Raw genomic sequence first — 19867 nt, forward strand, 5'->3', positions numbered from 1 at the left:
TCTAACCTTTTAACCTTTGACACAGCCTGACCTTTTTCTTAAAAAACGAATTTGTGTCTTTTATCCTCGAAGCAAATTAAAACATTTATGCTTATTTAACACCTCTGATATTGATATTTATAAAATTAAAATATAATGTAATTTTATGGGGGTTTATTGCTTTCAAATATTAATTAAACCTTCGTTGGTTTCAGTGGAGTAATGAAACACCGAACATTAAAATCCAAAAATAGCCACACGTCGGGTTACTGCATGGCCGCTAACGCAATGGCGCACGTGGATGAAATAAAGTCGGAATCCAAAAACCCAGAGCGACATGGCAAACAGGACAAACAACTTCTGGAGACATTCTGGGATCTTGCTGCTACATCTGATGACAAAAGGCTTGAAGGGGCCAGTAAGCTTATCGAACTTGTCACCAGAAAGCAAGAAAGTCATCAGAAAAATGGAGCTACGGTGCGTGTTTTGACTTTGGTATAGCGTTTAAAATTACCTTTACCAGTTACAGTATGCATGAAATTCACTGGGGCCATGACTGTCGGTAATGTCGTCAAGAATGGCATTGTTATTTTCACTAATTTTTATGTTCATCATTAGTGTCACCTTCCGAAACCGTGATCAAGTTTTCCATCAAGTTAACTATTTTTTGTTTTGTCTTTTTTAATTAATTTGTTAACTTTTATTTTCATTTGTTTTTTATTATTTAATTTTATTTTTAATAACTTTTAATATACAAAAAGTGTTTTACTTTATTTTAATTTTAAATTTGTTTTTAAACAATGTCAATGACCAATTCAATTAATTATCCAATTCATCATGTTAATTGACTTTGTTTCCAATCTGCAGTAGCTGGTTTCAATGTAGTTGCGATAACGTAACCCTCCTCCCGACGGCCGCCAGGCCGGAGAGGGTTACGAGATTCTTTTGATCGGAAACGGTTGATCTGGTCCAACACGTACAATTTCAACAGCAAACTTTCAGAAAATCATGACACAAATTCTGAGGGTACGAACTTAATCCGCAATGTCTAATGCAGCCTGCCATAATACTCAAAACACCATTTAGAATATATTTCGAAGAAAAATGGACAAAAACTTACCAGATCCCGGAGCGAATTCCCAGGTTCATATTTTGACTAATTGGGCCCGCTGTAATAATCATCTTCCTAAAAAGTTGAGAAGAAGTGTATTCTGCTCTACCAGCCAGGCTCCTCATGGATAATAATAATAATATTACCCATGCCTACATCCTTCGTAACCTTAAGCCTTGCGGACTGTGAAGGGGAAAGCCTTATTTCAGCCCTAGGAGTAGGTGACAACATGTCACTGACGTACAGTGACAGTTGGATTAAGTCGACAGCCCAAATAAGTGCATCTCTCACAATGAAGTGATGTTAGGCGATTTCTTAAAAGTTCTGTTTTTTTTAATAAATAGTAGTTCTCAATCCGGACTCTCAACAGTCAAAGACTGTTGAAGACATGACCAGGAGCTATGATTTTCAAACTGAACATCAATTGTACCTGGTTGTAGATGGTCTTAGACTGACATCTAAGTAATTTGGATTTGTAAGTGGCAGATTTGGTAACTTTAGTATTTGTTTCCTCACTCTTAGGAGGCTTTATGTGAAGAAGTTAAATACACTTTGAAGAGACTGGTGAGGGGGTTGGCTTCAGCAAGGAAGGGTGCAAGACAAGGCTACGCTATGGCTTTGGCCGAGGTAAGATATAATTCAAACTTCCTTGAGGTATGCAGGAGATGTTGCTGGTTAATATAGAGGTGCAATTGTGTCAGATATATGTTTTTGATAAAGATAAGTTTCTGGCTAAACTTTTATATTTTGGTTGATTGTTTTCTTACAGCTTCTTGAACATATTGATCAAATCCTTCTCGCTGACGTCTTGAAACTCATCCAGGAGCACCTAGAAATCAAAGGTCTTAAGAGCGTAAGTTTCCTTCATTTTTCAAGAGGAGGGCACCTCAATTTATAAACTATATGGATAACTGTCACCATTAAACTAATAATGCCAACTTTAAACCCCTTTCAAAGACCTTTCAAATGCCTTTCAAAGACCTTCCCATAGTTTTGCCTGGGTTTGAAAGGTTCATAAATGCACAATACAGCTTCAGTGTTAGGTGTTGGTAAAAGTAAAGTAATAACTGAGTCAAAACATTCTGTCTATGAGAGTGAAAACAGAGTGACTGGTGTGAACAGTTTCTTCATCGTCTTCTTTACACTGGTTACATCAGGACTTTCGCTTACAGACCTAGTCGTCATAGGGAATCCCTTGGTGCTTTTACCAGGAAGAGTTAAAGATGCTATGTCAGATTTTTGGCCGATCTTGATTTAAAATTTAATAGGTATTTTGATGGGGATCGAGAAAGTTACAAGCTTTCATTTGAGCCATTGCTCGAAAAAGTCCACCAATTATTAGTAGCAGTGAAATAAAGTGCTCAAAATTAGTTTTTGTCGGGATCCCGACAATATATCACGTGACCAATTCATGGTTCCTGACCATTAAAAGTAAAACTTTAGAGCGGGTGATACTCTTTGAAATACTATTTTTTAATGTTTGGGGCCAAACATTTTACATAGCATCTTTAACAAAATGAAGTAATGAAAAAATAGTACCTCTTTAAAAACAATCGTATATATTTTAAATAAGGACCTATGATATTAGGTTTCTTTAGGGGTCATTTCATTTGCTTGCTTTTTAAACTCTCAATTTATTTTATCAACACTGTCGCCTTGTAGTTAACTGTATGCAGTGTGTATCCAACCACTAAGAAATGTTTCTTTGAAGGTGTTTCTTTATTGCACGTTCCCTAAATGATTCAAGGCAAAGAATCCTGACCTTTGACCCTATATAAAGTAGACTAGTGACTTTTGTTGTTTGAATTATTGCACATTGTTATGTAAAATATTATTTTATTGATGAGATATTATCAGTTTTGTAATTTTTGTTGCTGATTTACTGAATAATAATTTTTTTCCCAATATCAGGAAGAGAAACAGTGTCTGTTTGGGAAAGCATTTGCATATTTGGCAATTATTCAATCAGGGAAACTACAAAAGGTAAGTTCTATCCTCGTCTATTTTCGCTTTCATCAGAGAGATTGATTGGAATGGAGTCTTAGGTCGTACCCGAAACAGTGACTTTGGCTACAACTGGATCAGCGTGTCTGCCAGTGCTGGATAATAGGCAGCCGCGCACGATCTAGCCGTAGCTGTAGCTAAGCTTGGGCGATATTGCTTTTATTATCCCATGATATATCGTCAACAAAGTATCGCGATATTCAATTAAATCGCGATGTATATTATTTAAAGTATAAAGTTCTGAAAATTACTATGCTCAATTTCCATTTCAAAACTTAAAACAAATCGAGGTATGGATCTGTGAGGTGTACTGACCACCCATGGTGTTGTAGCTCTATGAGTTACCCACACACATAAAGTGTCTTTTAAAGTGTCTACTGCGCATGACTGTTCTTATTTATGTATATCCTGCCCATTTCATTCTAGCTGACCAATAAGCATCCATAATGCACATGGGGTGACCTCTCATTCATAAAACGGTTGTGGATGGGTTGTGGTTTGTGTAATATGATCCCATTGTGGTCTGCAGTTCGGCGGCAAGGCGGCGCACAAGGCTCCCACACAGGGGAGGTAATTGATACATTGTATTACTTCTGAAGTGTCTGTGAGAGACCGCCTGGGCGCTAAAGTGTTTCATGTTATTTTTTTTCAATTGGGGGATCTTGGGGTTGGTTCTGGGACTTTTTTTTTAAACAGCCCGTTGTGGTTGCAAGACGTCTCAATTAGGGAAGACATCGTGATACTTCATCAAAACCACGATATGCCGATAACTCGATTAAAAAAAATCAAGACGATATGGTAATCGTTTAAGAAATGGTATCGCGATTTTCGATTATATCGTGATATCGCCCAAGCTTAGCTGTAGCCGAAGTCGCTGTTTCAGACACGGCCTTAGTCTCTCTCTGTTATGTCTCCTGTGTGCTATTGCAATTCTCCAGAAGACCAGACTATTTCAACTTCTAGTCTCAGTTTTGGAAAAGAAACAAAAATGGCAATTATTATTAACACTTTTCACCAATCTCAGCTTCATTCATATAACTTTCTTTGTTTTTTTTGTGGCTGAGTGATCAAGCGCACTGGACTCAAGCTCCAGTGTTTGGTGATCAGCTGCGTACAGCAATGGAGGACTAACGTGTTTGGAGGGCCATCATCCGATGCTCCGCATCATCTGAATGAAATGACATGTAGGACTTGGTTGGTTGCAGATTGCGTACAGGACCCTGTAAACCTTATTTACATGGTGCTACATCGCTTCGTATTTTTCATAGACATAATAGTGAGGGTATTGAGATGCCCTCAGATGTGATATGAGAACTGTGTATTATTATTATTGTTTTGTTTCACAGGAGGATGGGCGTTTCTCAGCTGAGGTGATCAAACAACTTCAGAATCTTGGAGTACAGAAAGGTTTCCTTGAAGACATCTGTTTCCGAGCTGTCACTGATCTCATTGCGAGAGTAAGTCAATTGTTCTCCCTATAATTGTCCATTGCATGGCCTTGCTTGAATTTGATAAACGTAGCCCAAATATTGTTGTTTTTCGTTTTCTTTTTGTTTTTCATTCTAGTCATATTCTTTTTCAAGAAATAAATAGTTTGTTTTGTTTGTTTGGTGTTTGTTTTGTTACAGAGCACGACTGAAGTGTTTGAAGAGGACATCTGGCCGACCTTAAAGTCGGAGCTTAAACAAGGGTGGGGTTCCTGCAGTCCCTACACCCTGGCCCTATTAGTCACCAGTAAACGACGCTTTCCTGTGAGTAAAATCATTCATGCAGACTTTGATATACAAACAAACCTAATCAAAACTTGCCATGTTATTCAAGATATGTGAGCAAATGGCAGTAATTGTGAAGACAACTAAAACATCACCGTTGATATTATTAGATTTTTACTTTTCAACAGTGTGTAATATCACTGTATATGCTACACAATGCTTTTTAGCTAGCATACAGGCTTAGAAGCAGCTTGCCAACAGTACAACTACAAACACCAAGTTACCATTGCTGATCCTAATAGATTGTGCACGATACACGTGGCATCAAACATTGGCGCCTGTTAATGTGCACATGTTTGTTTCCTTCACTCCTTAAAGCAACATATGTGGGACCAAAGTGGTCCCAAATATGTTCGAATTTGCGCGAAATTTCGATGTCTATTCTAAGATGACTGAACTAAATAACTATATTGTTGTATTGATAAGTATTTACCGTGTCTCCTGATTTTTCTATTTGACAGAAAATCATAGAGGACAAATTTATGCAGAAACACTGGGGCCACGCTGACTTACTGGATGTTACCAACTATCACCACATTGCGAGAATTGTTGCAGTGAGTATTGTAACATTGCTGTTTAACCAACTTTTCATTTAGGTGTTTTGTAATTAGAACCAATATTTTTTTCCTATTTTATAGACTATTGAATATGACGTCACCATTTAAATACCTGCCCTACAACATGGTGTCCGTGAGGGTATGTGTACGTGTGCCATAGAAATCAAACTAGGACCGCTGCGTGCTTCATTGATGTACGCGTTTGATGCGCATACAGTTTGCGTGCTTCATTGATGTACGCGTTTTGACGCGCATACAGTTTGCCCTACAAGTTGGCGACTTTCATAGCAACAAAGGGGGTTATTCTATACGGTGTATTAAATACTCGACAAAAAGGTGAAGTCTTTACCCCATGCATTGACACCACACCTTGCTACTGTCGGCCATGGTCTGCCCATCAAAATGCGAGTAAAGATACGATGCACTTGTAAAGATACGATGCACTTCTAACTGCATGCTCATTGCTTAAAATGCGCACTACACAGTAACACAGTGTTTCTGATGAAATGGCACAACTAAGATTGATCATATGATGACGTCAGGTGAATTGGGTCTGTTGGAGAGAAAACGGAAGTTTACCACTTTTTAAGACGGAAGTGCTCTGGATGATTTAAGGAGGAGAGGACTCTTCTCCTTCCTAGTGACAATTTTTTCAAAATGCCATTATTTAAATATTTTCTGTCAAATTCTGCGCATGCGATCACCATTCTCCACTTGATGAGCTTCTGTACTATCTATGTAAGTGAAGAAAGCTTAGTAACAGGGACTCTGCTTGCTCACAAGCAAACATTCCCTGCTAACTTGTGAAACATGCTTGACGTTAGCACAGAATTCCCTGCTTCCATAAGCATCAATTCTTTGTTCACGGTAAGCAGAGCCATGAAATCGGGCCCAGGTGTCTTAACCATTAAACTAGCCCCCAGTGAAGCGAGGGCAGTTTTTGAATTGTTTAACTTCAATGTCATTATTAGGCTGGCTCTCGCCAAAGAATCGATCTTCCTGTCCCCATTTGAAAAAAAAACTCGGACTGTTCTGTCCTTCAAAAATGGTCTCAAGACACACCTCTCCAATCTGTAGCGGGTTGTCACCATCACTTTGGTTTTTCTTTTCTCCTAAAGAGCCTTGCAATCCTTTGGTAGTTTGGCGCTATATAAATCCAGTTATTATTATTATATTATTATTACTATGACAGGACTCTACTGCTGCCTCCCATCCTAACCCACACGCTGTTTGTGAAATACTACTCTCATGGGTAACGGAAAGAAAGGAACTTTCCCTCTTCTGGAAGAAAGTCGTTGATGGTGAGTTACTAGATTAAGTATTGTCGTCTAGTTACTGAATCACAATTTCTTGGTTTCGTTCAGTTAATAATTATAGACGATAAATCAATGTTTGTATGAGAGAGATTGGCTGTTGTCAGCTTAGCACTTATATCCCCTTGTTGGAGTTTGATGAGTTTCCTTGATGGGAAGATCATTAAAAAATGAATAAGCATACAAAGACCGAGGCCAAGTTCACACTGACTATTTGTCAACTAGCTTTCGATGTTGCCTGGTACTTAAGTCATGTTTTTAAGCATGAGTTCCAGAAAATACCAGCCGCTAATCAACAAATTGTCCTTGTGCGAACTCCAGCAAGAGCCTCTATTATGCCCTTAGCTATGCCTAGAATTACATGAAGGCCATTGTTTCTATTGCCCCAGTCTTGGCCTTGGTGCCCCTTCAAATGTTTCCTATAGACTTTTAAGATTTTCCACTGCCCCTTGCAAAATGGTAATGCCCTCTCAAAGATGAAATTTCAGGCCTGCTTAGCTTTCCAGATGCAACAGTTATCCCAGTACCTTGACCTCACCTCTGAATTCAGACTTTTCAAGACGGCTTCGTGAAGAAAATCAGCTGTTATTTTGTCCACATAGAAATAACTCCTGCTCTTTGATCAACTTCTCTTGTGTTGAGTGTGAAATCCAAACCCAAGGGGTTAACAGTAGTTAGAAAGACCATCATGTTAACACACGCCTCAAAGTTGGGTCCTGGTTTCAGAGTTTTCTGTTAGCAATGCTTCTCATCCCTGCTCACTTAAACTCTAAATTGTCTACATTTCAGAGTACTTGTGTAGCAGCACGCAAGATGAATGCGTCTTCCTGGCATTCCGCTTGGTCGAAATCGTCCTCCCCAATTGCGACACAGATGAAGTACGGGTGGTTTTCTCCAAAAACTTGCTGAAACGTTACATCAGTAGTCTGGCCAACAGACAGGCTGGGTTATACGCCGCTGCAGTCAAACTAGTAAGTGCCTAGACCCTTTAAAGCATAAACTGTAACATTTCAGAAAGTACACTGCAATTGAACTAGCATTTGTACTAGTTGGTATTTATTTGGTGAACAAATTTCCTGATGTTGGGTCTTCACTAAAACAAAGCATTTGGTAAATCACAATGAAGACATCTCTTTTGTTTCATGCAAATGCAGTCTTCATTTGATTCGCTTCTTTATAATAATAATATTTATTATTTGAAAGCGCCTTCCATGTCACAGACATCACACAGCGCTGTACAATTAAAACCAATTTTTACCAATTTATTTGTGCTTAATTTGTGGTTTCCAGGTTTAGTTTTTTAATCCATACCCTATTGTGAAATTAGTTATTGTTGATTATTGTGGATTGAGCACAATATAAATCAATAAATTAGTATTATTATAAAACAAGACTGATTATTGCTTGTTTGACCTTTAACCCCCCAGAGTGGAACACTGGGGACCATTGTTCAGAGCTTGGAGGACCCACATACCCAGCTAGCCGTGGCACAAAGTTTACTTCAAACTCCCGGCCATTTTAACTTTGATGAGATCACAAAGAGTAGAACAGTGTACTCAGTGATTAGTAATGTAAGTATAAACTGACCAAAGACGTTGTGTCAAATACCAAGAAATTCAAACTTTCACTCAAATGGAATTAAAAAATTGAATTAAAAAGCAAAAATTCAGTTCAGCTCAGTAACATTTATTTCAACTGTCACAATACAATAAACAATAACGCACCTTTATGTCAAAATTACAAAAGCAATATAGTATGGGGTATGATATATTAGGTACACAAAGTTCAGTAAAGCAACAATTTAAAGGAAACATGTTGACTTGTTGTAATTCAGATAGAGCCTCAGGTAAAGCGAATTGAAAGAACGAGTACCATACAGTGTATCGGCTTGCAAATTACAAAAAAAAAATTTTTTTAGAAACTGTTTAACATTGACATTCTTTTGATTAATTTACAGTTCAACTCAGACGCAGTCAAGTTATATATCAAATGGTTAAAACAGCTGTTCATTACAGGAGCTGCAAATATTGGGTAAGATTTATAAACATTTTAGTTATAGTTGAGTTCTAAGTATTTTAAATAATTGTAAACTATTTTCTTGCAAAATGCATTTGAAAATTGAAGTCACATCAATTAACCTTGCATGGTGGTATCACAGTTTTGAAACTATTGGCAGATTGGACTGTAAAAGCACTTTGAATGTCACTAGATAATGTTCTGTATAAAAATCATGTGTTATATAAAAAATATTGTCATTATTAATTCGTAATAATGTAAAGAGGAAATCTTTATCAGATATGTATACTTCATGGTTGACACTTTTCTTATTTATTACAGAAATGATGAGACGCCTGATATTGACATTGGAAGACAGTGGGTAGCAATGCAGGTAAGAATGTTCTCTTTAAAAGGCAGTGAACATTATTGGAAATTACTCAAAATAATTATTAGCATAAAAACTTACTTGGTAACGAATAATGGAGAGCTGTTGATAGTATAAAACTTTGTGAGAAACGGCTCCCTCTTAAGTAATGTAGTATTGATTTTGAGGTCTCGAAATCAAGCATCTGAAAGCGCACAACTTTGTGTGACAATGGTGTTTTTTTCTTTCATTATAATCTTGCAACTTCAACGACCAATTGAGCTCAAACTTTCACATGTTGACTGGTCTTAGACAATTACCAATAGTGTCCAGTGTCTTTAAGTCATTCTGTGAATAGAGATACATCCACTTTACTTTATTGGTTTCCATAGCCAAGACTATTGGGTTTCTGTAGCCTGGATCATTGGGATTCAAAAATACACACAGTGCAACCCTATAAACAGAGACAAATAGCCATATACATGTATCAAGTTAAAACAGTACCAAGCTTTTAAAAAGATCCCCCCAAAATACCAGTTGTTACAAAAATAATCTATACAAAATAACCTATTTAGCTTGGACCAATAAAAATATAGATTTACTAATACGAAAAAACAAGGAAGGTAGTGGAAGCTCTTAAAGACTAACTAAATAAATGTAAAAAAAAACTGCATGAGGTTTTGGTACAACAAAGTGAAACATTAGTGATAAAGAAGATGTTAAATTTGCATTGGGATAAAGAATATGATTTTTATTTTAGTAATGTTTGTGATATTTTTTCACAGGACTAAAGTACTGACTATGCAGTGCTAACACACGTCGGTGTATGGTTTAAAACAAAAATTAATAATAGTGATAAATACAAAGCCCAGTATACCTAAAAACAAAGTTGTACAAAAGTAAAATTAATCTTTGTTAAGTAATTAATTGTAATCCATTTAACAGGTGTTATCCTTGGTGAGGAATCCTCAACTACAGCGGCAGACAGATTGGCTAAGTGAATGCTTCCAGTTTCTCTTCCTACATGCTTTCTTCACCGTCAAGAAAAGCACACAAACAGTCTCTGGTGTAAGTATAAAGTCTTTCTTAGAAACTCGCAAACAAAAATTTTAAACCATACTATGCAAACATGGCTGAGGTAAAAGGGTGAAAATATGACAGTACGCTATTAAAATTAAAGGGTTGGGGTACTTTTTGTGGGACACAAAACACAATGTCCACAGATTTACATTGAACTGGCATGATTTGAAAATAACGATGGTAGAAAGCCTTTAAAGGCAGTGGACACTATTGGTAATTACTCAAAATACTTATTAGCATAGAACCTTTCTTGGTGACGAGTAATGGAGAGAGGTTAATGGTATAAAACATTGTTAGAAAAGGCTCCCTCTGAAGTGCCATAGTTTTCGAGAAAGAAGTAATTTTCCACGAATTTGATTTCGAGACCTCAGATTTAGAACTTGAGGTCTCAAAATCAACCATCTAAATGCACACAACTTCGTGTGACAAGGGTGTTTTTTTCTTTATTATTATCTCGCAACTTCGATGACCGATTGAGCTCAAATTTTCACAGGTTAGTTATTTTATGCATATGTTGAGATACACCAACTGTGAAGCCTAGTCGTTGACAATTACCAATAGTGTCCACTGCCTTTAAATATTACTTGCTGAGGCGCTGTAGTCTATGAGAAATGAGTAAAACAATGTCATGAAAAAAAACAATTGTCTTGGTAAGACAAACATTATTTTAGTATGTACAGCCAATTTACCAGTAAAAATTGAAGAAAATAAACTGTAACTGTAAAATAAAATGGGTGTACATGTAAACAAGGCACACTAGTTTTCATCAGATTGAAAGTGATCATGTTTGAAATGTTAGCCTATATACATGGAAAGTTCATTCCATATTTTGAAACAGTTCCTAGTTGGAATGATGCACAAAGGGATGCTACAGGAGGCACATTTACATGGAGTTTTGTGTACCTTCTTGTGCCAGTTGTAGCAGTAGTAACAATTCCTCCGCCCAAATGATGCACGTTTGGACATGTCTTCTGCCAGTTGAATTTCTTAAGGGTAATGAGCAGAAGCTGGACTAGGTGGGTCTTCACCGGGTTGTGGCATCAGCTCGTCACCAACGAGGTCGTAGACGAGCTGCTTGCGGAAGTTTTTCTGAGACAAGGCTGGCAATCCGAGGGCGCTGTTCATTTCCTTGTGCATTATAAACAAGAATTGATGGCAGCAATGTCAATAAAGTGAAAGAAGATCGTTTTGTACCATTTTTTTGTTTTGTGGAGGACGTTGTAGTAATGAATGAGCTGGTCAGAAAGATCCACACCACCCATCCATTGATTATAATCCTTCATGGCTGGAGGGATTGGAATGTCAACTTTTTCAAACGCTCCCGTGTCTTGATTTTTGGTCCTTCTCTTGACAGTGTCGTTCCCACACGCAGAGTGAATTGATGACAACATTGTCACCTCTCGTGTGTCGTTCCACTTAACGTAGAGAAGTTCACCGTCTCTTATCCATCAAATCGTTCCTCGTTTGGCATTTGTTGGAATATGATTCTCTTGTGATTTGGGGAAACCTCTGCAGTGTTCTCTAACTGTCCCACATGCTAATGTGTTACGGATGTATAAATCACGAATCAGAACTTGACTGGTATAACAAATCTGGAGGAATAGCTTGTACCCTTTGCCTTTAGCTGCATCACAATATCATATGTCAGTCCATGGTCAGTGCGACGTTCGCTTTTGCCAGCATATATGATAAAATCAGATAGTATCCCGTTTTGGAATCACAGATTACGAATAATTTGAAACCCCATCTTGTTGGTTTGTCTTTTATATATTGTTTGATGCCAACCCGGGCTTTGGAGGCAACCATTCGCTCATCTATGGAGATATTTATATTTGGGACATAAAATGATTGGCACGCTATCTGGTGGTATTTGGGGTCGTTGTTGGTTTTGAGTCACTGGTTTTCTAGATCTTCATCTGGGTCACTAAGATGAAGATTCCAGAGTAATGGCATAAATCTAGAATGGGACATGATGCGTTTGGCAAAAAGACGACCCAAAAATCCGTCTTCTGACCAGTATTCTTGCAATGTGGGAACCGTCACCAAGCCCATAAAAATGACAACTGCAATGGAAGCGATACAGCTCTTGCACCGTGGTCTCCTTCCAGTTGTACTTCTTACTGGCATCTTTCATTTTCTGCCCTTGCTTGTTGGTGTTCTTGACGATATCCCGCATTACATGTACGTTTGAACTGAAGAACAACTTGAATAACTGGCCTGGGGTGTAGTTGTGGATGGCTGGTAGCTGGGTACCAGGGGTATGACCGGGGGTGAACAGTAGACGATGCTGTGGACCATCATCCTCTACATCTGCACTCTTCCATGAAAGTAATTCTGGCTGATCAGAGGATGAGTTCACTTGTGATCTTGCTGGCAGTGGAGAGATATTTACTCGTTGGCGGCGACAACTGCTCAGCAAGTGAAGATTACGCCGTTTTCTTGGCTGTTTGCTATAATCATCTTCGGAATCTGATAGTTGCTGCTCGATGAGTAGTTGGGGGCGTCGCCTTATGCGTGAGCTTTGTCGTGGAGGGGTAACCAGTGTAGAACTGGGTAGATGTTCGATGCCTTCTGCTGGAACAATTTGTGGGGATGGGATAGGAGCAGAACTAGTGCTTGGCTGATTGGGGTCAAATGCCAATGACGAGGGTGCAGCTTTCTTTTGTGGTGGAATGCTGATCAAACTCTCATACCTGTTGAGGCAAAAAACAATTTAGAAAAAGAATGAAAGTAGGGACAAATGAAAGTAGGGACAAAAATTGCATTTCAAAAGGTGGTCGCAATTTTTGATATCGAAAATCTGGAGCAGTTATGATTCTAATTTTAGGGGATGAAACTGATTTATTTTTCTATAACCACATAACTTCATAGTGAAATGATTCTCAAAATCGTTTATACAATCAAAAGCTGCTGTATCTCTAACCAAGTCAGATTTTATTGTCATTGATTTTAAGATTGATTCTCAATGTATACTTTTCCTTTAATTACAGTGCAAGACAGTACTGAGCGAACCTGTGAGTGATTCTCTTAGGCAACAGATATCTCAACATTTCTACAATGCTTTGGGTGTGGTTTGTAACTTATCAACCAGGACGGAGGAGGCTGAGGGAAGCAATGCTGGCCAGCAAGGAGAGCTCTGGGTTTATGTCATCGTTAAATACGCTCAGGTAGGCTTAGGGAAACAGCTGGAAGCTACGAAGGACATAAGTTCATTTTCACTGCTTATCACAAGTGAAGAATCCGTGCTTGCTGTAGCAGACTGGGCCCAATTTCATAACAATGCAATGCCCGTGTCACACCCTTTGTATTGCGCTATTTTAGGCTAAACGTTATACAGTGGTCAAACACTGAGTATTGCGTTAAACTGTGCTTCAAGTTTTCTCAAAGATAAAGTCGTTATCACAGATGCGCTCCTGAAATACAGGCAAATATAACACTTCTGCGTCCCACTACCACCAACTTGGTCTTCAGCCTCAATGGATGTGGGACCCTGAAGCAATTCATTTTTCTGTATTCCACTTGCACATCGGTGATTACAACTTATCTTTAAGAAAACATGACGCGCATAGGAAGACCTTTTTTAACAGCTTTTAATATTGCTATGAATGAATTTTCCATAATTGTGTTTTGCAGGAACTTCTGGTATCTCCCAAGGTCGAATGTGCTGTAGAGTTTAACGGGGAGGTTTGTAAAATAAATGCTTTCTGTACTTTATTTAAAAACATCTGTTCTTCTTTCAAGTTCAAGTCATGTATCCCTTAAAAGAGGGTCAAATTCACTCGTTTGTGATGCTCTCATTTTTTGATAAAGTCTTTTTGAAAATAGAAAATAGTTAGAATTTTCTAACCTTGGATTACAACGGTGTAAAATGACACTGTTTGATACTCTTCAAGAGCAGTTTTTGCCAAAATCCAAGAACATTTTATTACATCATCTTGCAAACATATAGTCTGTACATTTGTGTACGGATGATTTAGGTAATTCCTGTATTTTGATGATGTTTAATCAAAATGGCATTGAATTTGAGCTTTGGACTTTCACAACAAATTGTTCTATGTATTTTACACACCCGTTTGTTTTTGCTGTACGATGCTGTCACGTTTAAATTTGGCAATAAAAGAATATCAGATAAAATTACTTTTCTTACCATTTTAATGTGAGGCTAGAGACTCCTTTTGTTGGAGTGGATTACAAAACTGAATTTGAGATTGGAGCCCCTCTTTATAGGGATCTAAAATAATGTGGATTAAAGTGAATGATTGGTGATTAATAGAGAATTGATTTGTAATTTGAAAGCTGAAAAAATTTGGTAATTATAAAGTTCATACCAGCGCCGATCTTCCAGACAAATAATTATGTCTGTCTGAAAAACTAAATAAAGATCAGCAATAAACCTAGTACCTCCCACTACCCCAATCACCGCTGCTTGTTTCAATTGTCAAAACTGAAATAAGCATTTATCTGAGCAGGCACAAAATCCCTTACAAAACATTGACTATTTGTCAATGGTAATACAAAATTTGGCTCTCAATTTTTGTTTGTAAGTCACTAATGATTGTATCTGTTATTTTCTCTTACTTGATGCAGGCTGCAGAAGCCTGGAATCTGATGCTGGCCGTGGTAGAGAAACTCCGAAAGAAGATGAAACCTGATAAGAGTGCGTCGGCTGTACCTGCCTTCCAACTTCTCTTCCTTCATGTTGGCTTGCAGATGTTCAGCGAAACACAGCAAGCTGTTGAAATTCTAGATGTAAGCTATATTGTTTACCTGCGGACTCCGTTGAGTTCTTTTTATTATTTATATTGGATTTGAGGCATTGCATGGTGAAGTATCAATGTGTATTTGGTTTGCAGTAAAACCATGTGTGTATCTACTTGCTGGGTAGATTATGTTCTTTTGAAAACTTGTCTTGCTAAACATTCTACTACCGTGGAGTAGATTTTGGAATTTGGGAGACTTCTCAGTTCTGAAAAGAACTTTGCTGTTTATTTACTACTCCAATGTAGGAAATTGGCCGGGAATACAATTTTATTTTATTTTTTCCAGATTTTGTGTAAACTTTTCGTATATGAAATAATCTTACTTTTAGTTTTTAATATGACACCTTTGAAATTCATGATTCGATTGATTATCTTTTATATTTATTCAGGATCTTCATGGTTGCTATGACAGAGCTCTCAACAGACGAAAATCAGCCAAGAAAATTGACACGGAAGGTATGACCAAAAAGTCCTCACAAGCAAACACCCCTCAATTGATATTTCCTGCGACTGCTTCGTGCGAAGTGAACTTGACGTCACTAGGAGTATGGCACAGCTCAACTCTCTTGCAATTTGTTCATAGTAAATTTGTGACGTCAAATTGGCTTCTTATGAAGTATTTGCAGGAAGTGAGAACCTTGCTTTGACACTTAATAATTCATGCACAATAAGTAAATATCTGGTCATGAACTCCTTGAAAGCGTCACATAAAATACAAGATTTTCTAAATTTTACAGTACTTGGAAATTCTTTGATAACTTTTGTTGTGGTTATTTTTTATATTTGATTTATTTTGTAATAATAATAAATAATAATAATATTGAAGTCTTATATAGCGCACGTATCTACCAAACAAGGTACTCGAGGCGCCGAGTACATAAAAACTTTCAGAAAGATAGGTTATTGCAGTGATGAATTGTACAGGATAAACCAGGATTTCCACAGATTTTTAATCCTTTACCATATGAATTTTTGAGGTTGAAAACATATTCAACTCAACCTAAATTAGGAAAAGTTGTTTATTGTATTACGCAAACGTTTGTTACATGGAAAGTTGTGCACTTTTTTCCGCTACCATAAGCGCTGAAATTGCATATTTTGCAAGCAGAGCCCAAGCATGATAGTCTTCTTACTTGAGTATGTTATACGGGGGGTTTGTATTCCTTGGAAAAATCCAAACATTTGTTTACTAAGGATCCCTGAAAAGTCTATCACATGTGGACATGTAGTTCAGCTGTTGTACCACATACAATGTTCCTACTTCTACTTTTTCCAAGGACCAAATAGTGTGCCCGGCAGAGCCATGAAGTTGGTCCAAGGTTCAATAGACCGATCCATTAGGCTCCGCCCACGACGCACGTGTGAGCAAGAACACGTGAGCCTCCCAAAAGCCTTTCTGCACAAGCATAGGCGCACGCATGTTGGACTTCGTTTGTCGGACCTTGTTGCGTTGTGATTGGTCAATACGCAATGGGGCGGAGCTTAATTTTCTGAATTACATGGGGGCCCATTGTTCTTACCTTGATTGCTTACTCCTTCTTTGTTTCCTGTGTATAGAACCAGAGTGGGTTGAGGTCGTAACAGAAATCTTACTTAGTCTCCTCTCCAAGCCGTCTCATCTCCTACGTACAGTGGTAGATGGTGTCTTCAAGATGATCTGCCCTCAGATGACACCAGAAGCATTACAACTACTGCTGAATGTGAGTCCAAAGTTTGATTTGCATCACATAGAAAAGCAAAACAAGATTCTGTTGTGCAAAGAATTACTATGCACTGTTTTTCCAGATGTTTCCGCATACTGTGGTTTGATAGATGTTATTTTTGTATCAGGGATGAAGAATATAGTTTGTTTTGACCCTAATACACCAATGCCTATCAAGCAGAGTATACTCAAATCTTTCCAGAGTTCTTTGGTTTGGACACTTGTCTGATGATTAGTCTTTTTTCAACCACTCTTTGCATTTTTAAATGTCTTATTCTGTTTTGATCATTGTTATATAAAGTGCACAATTTAAAGTGTTTCAATTATGATTCTAATTATTTCCCCCTTTTCCCAAGAATTTGTGTTTTTTTTAAATTCTCAAACGTTGATTTGTTCAGATTCTGGACCCAACGCAGAGCGAGGAGGATGATAACATAGAGATCACGCAGTCAGGTTAGTTAACTCTGGAGATGATTGTTTTTAAATAATTCATTAAAAACAGTTTCTTTCACTGCAAAGTTAAGAAATATTTACTTGGCTGTCTATTTACCAGGTTGACTTGGCTCTGAAAAGAGCCGGTCCGTTATTCTCAACGTATTGACTAGTGTGCTGTAGTCGTCATCAGGAATAGTTGAAATGGTTCCCGCTGTTATTTGCTCATAACATGGATCGAGTACCAGTGAAGCCCTTAACAGATTACTTTGTTGAATTGGCTAGACGAAACAAACCATTGTGGATTAAAACTGTAGTACTTGGTTTTGGACAGCCCTTCTTTGGTCGCAAGTCAAACTCTCAAACATTTTGACACGTTTACCAGTGCTTGCATTTCAATGACATCACGGAAGAGGTCTTCTCATTTACTAAACTAGCTTCTTGTTTCTTGAACTTTCTTTCTTAGATGATGAAGATGAAGGAGATCTCGAGATGATTGAAGAAGAAGAGGAAGAAGATGAAGAAGATGATGATGATGAAGATGAGGATTCAGATGCTGAAGAAGAGAAGAAGGAAAGCCTTCCAAATGGCAATGGAAATCATGCAAAGGTATGCTAATAGTCCTTCAAGATGGGCTACAGAGTAAAGTTCAGTTTGTGATGCCTTCATTTTCTAATAAATAGAGTCCTCATGAAAGTAGTAAGAAATGTTGAATTTTCTTAACCTCATAAAATGGTTATCAATGCCATATGGGCTACACAGGAAGCTTTACTTCAGAGGGACTGCCCAATGAGGGGGACCAAGTGTACAATAGCAATTAATTAGGGAATAACTGCGTGGTAAAGACCGGGTTGGTGGCTGGACGCTGTTAGCAAACCAAGCCGGGTCCTCGCTCTGTTATTCCCATTAATAAATACCTTTTTAACGGAAATAAATTGCTAAAATTTTGTGACTTTTCTCGTTTAACAATACTTCCAGACATGTTCAGGGGCCATATTTTAGCTTACGATGACTCCCATCTCTTTCGTGCATTAATCACATTACTTTGAGACATGATTCTTTGAGACCATTGAGTTTGTAAAAGAATGAGAATGGTCCGTTAAGCGCCCTCACCGGGGTCAAAGGAGTCTGGAAACTGTCCAAGTTATTTATAAATGATAACTCACTAAATGGTTCTCTTAACAGAAGAAGACTGATGGAGACTCAGACAGTGAGAATGAAGATAGTGAAGATGATGAGGATGAAGACGATGATGAAGTGGATGATTTCTTCAGAGCTGATATTCAAGCTGCTCTCGGTGACGCTGCTGCTAATGAGGTCCGTGTCAAATTCACAACAACTAAGTCAAGTTTATTGTGGTTAGCGTTCAAACCTTTACCTCAAATATAGGATGGTAACATGGAACTACCCTGCAGAGAGTTTTAAAACCAATTTTTAAATAAGAACTATAATGTTTCCACGGTGTGAATAATAAGAATTTACTCTAAATAATGGTAAACTTGTAAGTACAACCATGTCATAAGTCTCTTTTGAGGCAGTGTTGGCTCCAAAAATAGCCTGTTTAGTCTCAACGTTATACAAACAGTATACTCTGCTCATCTTCTGCAGGAAAAAAACAAACAAAAAAACGACCAGAGTATACTGTTTCAAAACGTCAAAACGAAACCGACTCTTTTCAGAGCCAACACTCTCTCAAAAGAGATTACATGGTTGTAGCCGCAAGTTTACTATCATTTATAGTTTATTCTTATTCTGCTATTGTAGATTGATTCATAAGATGTTCTGTCTGTTCAAGTCACTTGCAAAATTCACCCAACAAATTGATTCTTGAACATCTGTTTTTTTAATTGACCATTTCTGGCACCCATATATAGTGCAACTAGAAATACAAGAAAGTGTTATGTAATAAACTGATAACCTTTCGAGGTTCAGAAGAAGACTCAGTGAATAACGTTGTTTTGATGTAATACTTGACTAAGGATGACAGTGATGATGTTGCCAGTGACTTTGATGATGAAACGATGATCAAGCTGGACACTGCACTGACCAGTCTCTTTAAAGCCAAGATGGCCGACAGAAGGAAAGGAAAGAAAGAGGCTAATACAATACTGCTTCACTTCAAACTCAGGTATGTACTTATATATAGGTAGATGGGAAAAGATTGGTGAGGTGATGGGGGGGGGCAGGGTAAAGATAGGTGAGGTGATGGGGGGCAGGGTAAAGATAGGTGAGGTGATGGGGGTGGGGTGGGGCAGGGTAAAGATAGGTGAGGTGATGGGGGGCAGGGTAAAGATAGGTGAGGTGATGGGGGGCAGGGTAAAGATAGGTGAGGTGATGGGGGGCAGGGTAAAGATTGGTGAGGTGATGGGGGGCAGGGTAAAGATAGGTGAGGTGATGGGGGCAGGGTAAAGATAGGTGAGGTGATGGGGGGCAGGGTAAAGATAGGTGAGGTGATGGGGGGCAGGGTAAAGATAGGTGAGGTGATGGGGGCAGGGTAAAGATAGGTGAGGTGATGGGGGTGGGGTGGGGCAGGGTAAAGATAGGTGAGGTGATGGGGGCAGGGTAAAGATAGGTGAGGTGATTGGGGGCAGGGTAAAGATAGGTGAGGTGATGGGGGGCAGGGTAAAGATAGGTGAGGTGATGGGGGCAGGGTAAAGATTGGTGAGGTGATGGGGGGCAGGGTAAAGATAGGTGAGGTGATGGGGGGCAGGGTAAAGATTGGTGAGGTGATGGGGGGCAGGGTAAAGATAGGTGAGGTGATGGGGGCAGGGTAAAGATTGGTGAGGTGATGGGGG

At 38.4% G+C, this 19867-nt stretch overlaps 1 protein-coding gene across 1 annotated transcript in view; it reads left to right on the forward strand.

Moving 5' to 3' along the window:
* Window positions 1-163: 163 nt before the first annotated feature.
* LOC117290677 (myb-binding protein 1A-like protein) overlaps window positions 164-19867 on the forward strand; it is a 30472-nt gene continuing 10768 nt past the window's right edge. The window contains exons 1-22 of the mRNA XM_033772198.1: window positions 164-456; window positions 1613-1717; window positions 1860-1943; window positions 3002-3073; window positions 4441-4551; window positions 4723-4845; window positions 5328-5420; window positions 6616-6724; window positions 7526-7707; window positions 8164-8307; window positions 8694-8767; window positions 9074-9125; window positions 10044-10166; window positions 13169-13345; window positions 13812-13862; window positions 14766-14927; window positions 15328-15394; window positions 16496-16638; window positions 17039-17093; window positions 17539-17681; window positions 18258-18389; window positions 19052-19200. Coding sequence (XP_033628089.1) covers window positions 202-456; window positions 1613-1717; window positions 1860-1943; window positions 3002-3073; window positions 4441-4551; window positions 4723-4845; window positions 5328-5420; window positions 6616-6724; window positions 7526-7707; window positions 8164-8307; window positions 8694-8767; window positions 9074-9125; window positions 10044-10166; window positions 13169-13345; window positions 13812-13862; window positions 14766-14927; window positions 15328-15394; window positions 16496-16638; window positions 17039-17093; window positions 17539-17681; window positions 18258-18389; window positions 19052-19200 — 2606 coding nt within the window. The 5' untranslated portion in view covers window positions 164-201. The remainder of the gene's footprint in view (window positions 457-1612; window positions 1718-1859; window positions 1944-3001; window positions 3074-4440; window positions 4552-4722; window positions 4846-5327; window positions 5421-6615; window positions 6725-7525; window positions 7708-8163; window positions 8308-8693; window positions 8768-9073; window positions 9126-10043; window positions 10167-13168; window positions 13346-13811; window positions 13863-14765; window positions 14928-15327; window positions 15395-16495; window positions 16639-17038; window positions 17094-17538; window positions 17682-18257; window positions 18390-19051; window positions 19201-19867) is intronic.

The sequence above is a fragment of the Asterias rubens genome, chromosome 5 (assembly GCF_902459465.1).
Source record: "Asterias rubens chromosome 5, eAstRub1.3, whole genome shotgun sequence".
NCBI classification, from domain to species: Eukaryota; Metazoa; Echinodermata; class Asteroidea; order Forcipulatida; family Asteriidae; genus Asterias; species Asterias rubens.